The sequence below is a fragment of the Triticum urartu genome, chromosome 2 (genome assembly GCF_003073215.2).
Source record: "Triticum urartu cultivar G1812 chromosome 2, Tu2.1, whole genome shotgun sequence".
Classification (NCBI taxonomy): Eukaryota; Viridiplantae; Streptophyta; class Magnoliopsida; order Poales; family Poaceae; genus Triticum; species Triticum urartu.
The window spans coordinates 306,261,669-306,271,101 of record NC_053023.1 but is presented as its reverse complement, the minus strand read 5'-3'; the positions used below and the strand labels follow the sequence as shown (position 1 = coordinate 306,271,101).

The window sequence follows — 9,433 nt, the reverse complement described above, 5'->3', positions numbered from 1 at the left end:
TTCATGGTTTTGTATAGGTTGTGTGCATCTCGTTATACAAAGGATGGGTGTGAACTCTATGCTTGTATCGCCTCAAAGCGACGTCAGAGTCAATAACATCTCCCTTTATGAGGGAAAAAAAACTTAAGCCTGTTTGGATGAGGGGTATTTGTTTCCGAAGGTGAAGAGCCTAGCTCCCGATTTCATTTATAATGAACTGATAGCACATGAGTTATGATAGGTATTTGTTCATCAAAATATGTCCCAAGGTGAAAGCTGTAGTACAGGCATATAACAGACTACAACAAGATTTTCCTTCAAACATATTACATATATGTACAGTTGGAAGGACCTACTTCAGGAATGAGTTTGTTGCACATGCATTCCTATGTAGAGCAGGAGTTCTGATACTCCTATTTGCTATTTTCCTTTCTCCCGGAATCAATTGTGGAGTGTTCTGCATCAAACACAAATTTTCAAGGAATCCAGCAACGCAACGCAAGAGAAGTGGTGCAGCAACTGAGGCGGCAGTCATGGGCAGAATTCTGGTCTTCGCCGTAGGAAGTCAAACTGAGGATTCTCCCTGATCAGAGGTGGCATATCAACATCTGTCAACGCGAATTCCTTCATTGACTCCAGGACGTCGTCCACCAAGAATGGAATGCTGTAGTTAGAAGTGCCATGCGAGATCAGATTTTTGCAAAAAGTGTAGTTATTATTGATTTTACTGAACTTTTGTTCAGGAATAACCTTGCTGAGTCATCAGCCAACAGCACAGAATGTAGTTTTGCCACGATTATCGACCAGTTCAGTATAATATACCACCCATCTTTCCACATTGCACATTCCATACTCCGGAGAATCTACAATCATGTTTTTTCTTCATCAAGAACCATAGTGATAAATAAATAAATATATATGGACACTGACTGGAAATTGAGCTTTGCTACTCCAAATGAAGCACATTTGATGATTCGCCGCCGCTTAAATCTCACTGATAATGGGGATTAAATGGAGCTTACGTCAATAAGGGGTGAAACGTCATTGGTGCCATATCTGTCATCCCGATAAAGTGTACAGATTCGGTATATCTGCGGTTTGGTAAGCACCTGAAAGCTTACAACGTGTTACATGCATCCAACAAACGTGATAATAAATGACTGTACTTAACAGAGTTCAAACACCACTTACATGGCAAGTGATTTCTTCCAATGTTTTCTTCTGTTTATCACGCATAGTCTAGTAATACAATTCGTTAGATTATCCACTCAGCAACTTGCAAACCAAACACTCGGTCAACACAGAACACTTACAAGGAATATAGCTGCCCCTCTAATGTGCTTCAGTTTTTCCCAGGAAGAGCCTGCATACTGTGTACCACATATCATTAGTCTCGTGGAGAGACGACCCGGGGGGGGGGGGGGGGGGGGGGGGGGGGGGGGGGGGGGGGGGGGGGGGGGGGGGTGGAGGACCTGATCAGTCTCATAGATGCACCACTGTTCTAACTTAGCTAATCCAGTTTTGATATATTCTCCATCGCTGAATGAACAGCACTCAGATAGAAGCAAACTACAAGATAAGGAGCATTGTAACAATCTTTTCTGTTTATTAGTCCACAGTATCTTAATACTTAAGAATCTTATATAATCAAAAGCGTATACTGATGTAAATACACTCAGAAATAGCTAATTCTTACTTATTGAACAACTGAACATCAATAAATGAGAAGACTCGAGTGAACATTTTGCTGATTAAGAATGACGGGACCTGCAGATATTAGAAATGGCATGTCAATGCATCTACTTACTTAAAAAATGGTACGTGATTACTCATAGTTTCGTTACATACATGATTGGCTTTCAAAACACTCAAGTAGTCTGTTAATATATTGACAATGCTCTGCCAATGGTCAAACAGTGCTTGACATAATATTGTTGGTGCCTGCAAAACAAAGTGTCAGGAAAACAAAAGCCCGATGTTTATCTTTCTTTTATAAAATAAAACGCATCATAGTCCATTATCCATGCCTTGATGCAACACCCAAGCAACGGAGATATCTCTTTCATCAAGTTATCTCTTATCATTCCATAAACCTTCTCAGTGAAACCTCTAAGGTTTCTCTTGAAAACCAGAGCTGGATGTTTGGCTTTAACTTTCTGAAGACCACCATTGCCTCCAATCAAGTGGCTACCAGCAGCAGCTCGATTTCTCTAATGTTTTCAGAAGCAATTAATTAAGAAAAATTCAAACTACGAATCTAGACTTCTAGAGTACCAACAGTAAAAACTGGAGAGGAAAGATGCTTTACCCCGAACACACTACCAAACACTTTGGCAGTTATAATTCCTCTCCGAGGAATGAATCTAACTTCTGTAGTTGTTTTCAGTGTTCGCTCCATAAGCAGTAATAATGTCGATGAATTGGAGAGCCAATATGCTAACATATCATTGTCCTGGGCCTGTGGGAAGGAAGAAGCTGAAATTAACTAACTGAAATACCGTAAATCCTCATAGTAGATTGGAGTATTGTGATGTCTCACCTAGTAACCTCTCTAATTCTCTTTCCGTTGTACAGTTTTTTGTTTTATTCCATTTAATAAAAGCTTGGTGCATGCTGGCTTTTGCCGGTCATAGTTCCACAAAAAAAACGTAAAACAAAAGATATTACATGGTATTGCTGCATTTAAATGTTGTACTCCCATATTGATACTCCGTGCTCTCACTCTATTATGCAGAACAACCACAGCTATTCATAAATAAATCGCTTTACGCAAACAAAATGTACATGTGTAATAAATCGCTCATCTTGGTTTCATCTTTTGTCCTTGACCATTTCGATCATTTTTATTATTACTACTGTTGTTCTTTTTCCTGCCATTACATAGAGGATTTTGCTTCGTCTTTTGTCAGTGAGAGCACTACGAGAAAGTCACATTTTTTGTATAAAAATATCCAGAAATAGTCATACATTTGGAACATGTTAGACCATGTACACCACAAAAATTGATGCAGCTTAATGGTTGAGATTACTGCTTAGCTCTTTAGTTAAGAGGATAATATGGTCTTTTTACATGGTGGATTTCTTAGAGAATCAGTTAGCGGATTCGGTTTTAAATTCAAATCAATTAGGTAAACATATGCAGATTACAATTACTTGAACCATATGCGTAGAAGCCAAATCAGAAACCATCTCTCCCATACACATGTATAAAAGTGGCAGGATTAATTGGTCGAGCATGAACCACATTGCCGTAAATCCACAGGTTTTTGTGGGTCATGTATGGACCACATTGCCGTAAATATTTACCTTTATTCTACTACGCATGCTCGTAATAATACCACTGAAAACATTAGTGTGTACAGCTCCAAATGATTTCCAGTGTAAAAGGCACCTGTAGACAATACAGGCTGCAATTGGCCCGCCATTCGAGAATCCAAGATTTTGACATATGAACCGAATCAATATGTCTTTGTTTTGTTTGTCTTCGTTTTGTTTGTCCTGGGGCACAAAGTTCTAGACATGATAAAAGAGGAGTTAGGACAGAACACTGCGACGGCCAAAGTAACTGTGCAAAAGCTAGCTTTTCATAAGCGAGAAAACCGGAACATACTACTCGAGGTAGCGGTTGACCTGCACTTCCATTGAGCCCCCTGATTAGAATAGATTGAAATTTTTGTGAATGAACTTACCCAAAATATTTCTAATCTATGCAGATCTGATGCCTTTATCTCCTCAGACCGTACATGTAATAGGGATGGCGGTTGGGCTGGTGGCACATAAGCAACCGTCAATTTTGCCTTGTGCACCACACTGCTCGACATGTTGAAACTACCATCGGTAATGTGCTTGGATGTGAGTCCACTTCCCCTCAATACGATGGTCTGTACAAGGAATTCATCGTTGCACTGCATGCGCGATGGTAACTCACGCAGTTCTTCCATTGTAACAAAGACAGTAAATGTGGACCATGGACAGATAAAGGCACTAGTCGGTTCAATGCTGTAGTTGTTCATCGCGCTCGTAGCCCCAAAAGAAAACGCAACATGCTCATTTGTATTGTTAGTTAGATGTACAAGGCAACGGTTTCGTTTGTTTAACTCCAAACAGAACTGGAGCTCGCTGGGATTGATCAGAAGAAACTCCCTCGGGTCAGTCGTAATCTGCATAAAAAAGCTCCAAGGATTAGCAAGAAATGGCATCTGGACAGATTTTCTCCAGTGGTGACTTCTTTTTGAATGCTCAACGCTAGATATGTTGTCTTAGGGCATGTACAATTGTTGACAAGATAGTCTTACTTTAAGCCTGCCATGTAATCTAGAGATAGCAATAAAAACATGATGTACAATGGGTTATCTCTTAGTCTTATCTCTAGTAACCAGATATGCCTAAATATGTGGTGAGAGATATTGTTGCTAAGAGATCATCTCTAATTAAGAGAAGACAAACCTTTTTTTCAAGTTTCCCTTTCCTTCATCTCAACATTATCCTACGTGGCACTCGTAAGATAGCACCATTGTATACGCCCTTACTAATGTACTGAGTAAAGGGCCACTGTCTTACGAAGTTTTGTATGGGTGATGTAAACTTCATGTGCATGCAAGCTAGTTTCCCTAAAAGAAAAGAACAATAAAATGTTCTACAATGCATTATCATTAAGTGGTCATACCTTAAGCGTTGGTGGTCTTTTATCACCGCCAACATGGAAATTGGTGCTTCCGCATCTAATAAGCCTCTTGGTAATTTCTGTTGTTGATGGCCTTTTTGTTGGGTCAGTTTCCAAGCAGCTTAGACCCATGTCCAGGCAACTTTTTATTTGTTGGTAGTCTGTTTCGAGTGATGATGTGTCGCATGATGCTGCTTCCAACCTTTTTCTCCATTTCTTAAGCACCTGTGAAATTAGAACAGGGATATAAAATTAAACTATGCAAAGATAAAATACCATCTTAAATGTTGAAACACAATTACTTACAAGTTCAACGAAGTCATGGTACGACAGTTCGGTATCAAAAGGCGAAGGGTAGTTCCTGTGCCCCGTTATTATCTGTATAATTATCACACCCAAACTGAATATGTCTGACTTAGTTGTGATTATACCTTGATTTATGTATTCTGGTGCCATGTAACCACTGCACCACAGCACGGACGGTAAGGCTTTGAGGCGTCAAGAGAATTGTAAAGGAACGGCATGTTGCTGATCACTAAAAAGCAGTGTAGGGATATTTAACTTACCATGTTCCACTACGACTTCTAGTGCAAACTCGAGTTTGTTGTTCACTGAAAAGCCTTGACAGACCAAAATCCGCAATCTTTGGTAGCATATCGTCATCGAGTAATATGTTCGCTGGTTTTAGGTCCAAGTGAATAATGGGAGTATTAACTTCCCACTCCTCGTGAAGGTAATGTAAGCCATAGCAAATCCCACAAATTATATTGTAGCGCTTGTGCCAATCAAGTCCATGCGATTCATCTACATATGTAACCAAAAGAAGTGCATTTCAACAAATGTAATCTGAAAATATATATTGTTGTGCTGATATCATATGAAAGGACTGCAAAGTTCTAGTGTTCTAATTTATGTTGTCCTCTTCCATTCAACCACCAAAATATATAAATTGATCTTTATATCATTTCACGGAACTAAAAATGGTATGGGATCAGACTACGCTTACCCATGTAGTTTAATCACCACATGACATACTGCAACCACTCAACCTCCACTAGTAGTAGTACTAAATCAGCGATACAGGATTTACTAAACTACAGTTTAATTGTCTTAATGAAGAAATAACAACTATTTTAAAACAATGAAGCATCGAATTTGCAAAAATAAGTAAATTTTTTAATGGAGGGAGCACATGTGAGCAAATAGGTAATCTTAATTTAGTACTCCCTCTGTCCCATAATATAAGATGTTTTTGCAAGCTAAACTAGCTTGCAAAAACGTCTTACATTGTGGGACGGAGGGAGTAATAACTATGCTAACAAACCACACAAACTGCAATTCGAAAAAAGGTTCTTTTTTAAGAAACCAGATATGTCACATACAAACTGTCGTACCTGCAAGATGGTTATCAAGGTTTCCCCCAGGCATATACTCCATACAAAGCAACCTCTCAGCCGTCTCAGCAAAAATGTATTTTCCATCGTAGTTTAAACATAAATTCTGTGTTTCATAGCAATACCCTACGCATCGCACTATATTTGGGTGATTAAGACTCATAACATGATAAACCTCGTTTTCAAATTGCTTCTCAGAGCCTGGCATTAACACCTTAAGCCTCTTCACAGCCATCAGTCCTCCATTTGGTAACACTCCCTGTTTAAAGCCTTTTGTTAATAAGGATATGATTTTGGATCAACACACATATTGAAAGCCTCTTGTTAATAAGGATATTTTTTTGATCAACACACATATTGGAAAGACAAAAAATTATGTGTTAATAAGGATCTGTTTTTGGATCAACACACATATTGAAAAGACGAAAACTATGCTTTAATCTTACCTTATACACCACACCGTAAGCACCTAGACCAAGTTCTCTCTCAGTAGAGAAGTTGTTTGTGATTTCCTTTAAATATTGGAATGGTAACTTGCATGGCCTTGTAATTTCATCTTGTAATATGTTCTCCTGGATATTGCATCTCCTAGATTCACCGTCCATTTTTATTTTATAATTACAAAACACTCTCAAATGATGGCAATCACTGTTTACTTTCTGCTGGAGCCCTCAATAAGTTGTGGTGTGGCAACTTGTCAGTGAGCGATTTAACCAAAGCAAGATACTGTGTAAAACAGAAAAAACTAGCTGTCAAGTGTATTGCACCCACTGTAAAAAGTAACTTACATAATAAGACAATAAGTGGATGTTAGGAATTGCAAAAAATTGCTTTTCCAGATGCCCAAAACTAGTGCCCCAAAATATTGGCCTTCTTCAACTATCCAAAAAAATTTAAGACAACAAAGCTCAAATTCCAAACAGCAGCAGTAGTTATCTAATAATAATCAGAAGAAAAAAAAAGTTAGAGAATCAGCTGCTGTGAAAGGAAGTTGGTTGATTCTTTGCATAGGTAAAGAATATATGCATCTCTAGAGAAAGGAGAATGGGGAGGAAACCCTTCGACAATTACAGGCACCTGCCTGCCAGCACACTAACTCCATTAGTTACTACTAATAGTTTTCTGTCCAATCCATCCATCCATTAGCGGCCAATCCCATTAAGTAGAAATTTAGATACCATAAAACAGAAGCATGATCCATAGCTAACTACAAAAAAAAGGAAAGGCAGCTAGCCACATGATCCATAGATAACCATAAAACAAAAGTACAATCCGAAGCTCATAGCATCAGTAGCTAATACGTAATAACCATGGGGACAACCATTACTTAAAACTCATAGCATCAGTAGCCAGAAATAGGACCACGCCAGCAGCAATACAAAAATGCTAGCACGGAAACTGGGCAAACCATTCGACAGCCATAGGAACTAGCTAGCCATCAATCAATGGCGCCACAGTCAGCCACAGCTCACTGGCGCGAAAAAAAAGAAGCTCACTGGCTGTGTCACCGAGAGCACGAGAGAGGGAAGGGGAGGAACCGAGAGATTACCGAGTCAAAGACGAAGGGGGGACGGCCGTGGGACCAGAAGGCGACGTAGTGGAGGAAGGTCGCACCGAGCGGAGCAGGAGGACGTGCGCCGACGAGCTGGGGGGGGGGGGGGGGGGGGGGGGGGGCGGATCTAGCCGGAACCGCCAGCGGCAGAGAGCGGATCAAGAGGAGAGAGGAGTGTGCGCCTCGTACGGCGGGGAGGAGTGGGAAGGAGAGACGACCGGCGGATCTTTTTGCCTGCTCATCGTGATTTCATCATTGCAACTGGACATTTGTCGTCTAACCTTTTTTTTAACTTTTTTGCAACCAAAATCTTGTGGCAACTTGCAACTGGGTCCTTGTTGCAAAACTTTATTTTGTGAGGCTCCACCCAGAACTTTCTTACAATAAGAACTTTGTTGCAATTGCAACATGACGTTTGTTGCACAAAATACATCTCCGGCAACGAAATACATCTCCGGCTCACCTTTGTCCGTCCTCGGGCTCATCTTCTCCGGCAACGAAACACAAGCCGTCCCCTCAGCTTTGTCGACTCTGGCTTGTTGCGCCGCCGGCACCGCAATGTCTGCTCTACCACCTTGCCTCCACTCGTCGCGGTTAGATCCGGCAAGCCGTCGTTGCTAGGTCGCCTCCTCTGCCCGCCTCGACTCCTGCCAAGGCACGAGCCGGTCGTTGCTAGGTCGCTGGTCGCCGCACAAGGCGCAGGCTTTTGTCTGAGATGGAGGAGGACGTGGCGCCGGATGCCAGGGCAGGCCTTGCGGCCGTGGCGACAGCCCTGGGGAGAGCAACCGTCTCGTCGGCGCCGGGACAATGTACGCAGACCCGGAGGCCGCGGCAGCCCTGGTGAGAGCTGCGCCCGAGGCAGCACTTGGCGACCTTTGATCCTCTGACGACTCCTCCTTAGCCCAGGATCGACACAATCGACGCCGGCGGCTGTGCGTGCTGCGTCAGCGTTAGGGGCAGTAGCTCTTTTGTGCGCTTCATATATATTGATGTAAATTAGCGAAGTAATGGATTGTAAATTACTCCTTGAACTAGGCACTGGAACCGATTGCTGTGTTCATGCATGACAAATATGCCATATTGTATGGGCTGGTCTTCTATATTTTTTTTCTCATTTTGGTATATGGACAATTAATAAGGAAATGCCTTCTGGACATTGTTTTTTTAGAACATCGGCGCTGATCGCCAGTTGGAAAACATGGACATTCTCTTCTCCACCGGGGACCATATCGACTTCGTCAGCAACACTCCAATCGTCATGGGCAAGTGCAGTTTTAGCAACTGCACCATGCATGATCCGATGGGAGAGCCTCAGCAGACCGACCCCAAGGCGCACAGGAAGCACACCATTGGTGCACGCATCACCGTAGGACTCCCAAGGAAGAGACGCCTCGCGAACCCTACACCCTCTGCTTAGAACAAGGTATATGCTAGTAGTTCTAAAACTAAAAAATAAATTTTGGACTGGGCAAATCAATGAGATGGAGGTGGCACTCGCTGCAAAGACTCAGGATGCACTGTATACGAGCCTGAGAATCATCACTAGCAACCAAGACGAGACGCTGCGCATATATAGGGCTCGCATTGCGGACCTGGAAGTGACCAACAAGCTTCTAATCGACATGCTCACCAGCGTCACTCTACTTCCGCCTGAACAAAACACGGGCACCAACAAAAAGGAGATTAAATGAATCTAACCGGCTTAGCATGTTAAGCTTGGAGGGATTTTGAAGCCCTTTTGCATCCCTTATCATTTTTCTCTAGTTAATTTTCAGTTAAAAGTTAATAGTTTGGTGAAATAAACATGGACTATCATGCTTCTTTTGATGGAGGAAAGATTCTTAT

General features: G+C 41.7%; 1 protein-coding gene across 1 annotated transcript; it reads right to left on the bottom strand.

Annotated features, from left to right (window-relative positions):
• Window positions 1-271: 271 nt before the first annotated feature.
• On the bottom strand, window positions 272-7,819 carry LOC125537112. The gene is made up of 18 exons (XM_048700412.1): window positions 7,586-7,819; window positions 6,483-6,762; window positions 6,037-6,295; window positions 5,209-5,446; window positions 4,949-5,105; window positions 4,646-4,867; window positions 3,669-4,139; window positions 3,286-3,492; window positions 2,288-2,437; window positions 2,007-2,189; window positions 1,828-1,920; window positions 1,676-1,746; window positions 1,452-1,548; window positions 1,293-1,349; window positions 1,171-1,218; window positions 1,002-1,088; window positions 730-842; window positions 272-643 (listed from the first exon to the last, which is right to left on the bottom strand). The coding sequence occupies exons 2-18, from the start codon at window positions 6,639-6,641 to the stop codon at window positions 511-513; spliced, it is 2,745 nt and encodes a 914-aa protein (XP_048556369.1). The 5' UTR covers window positions 6,642-6,762; window positions 7,586-7,819; the 3' UTR covers window positions 272-510.
• Between the last annotated feature and the right edge of the window lie 1,614 nt (window positions 7,820-9,433).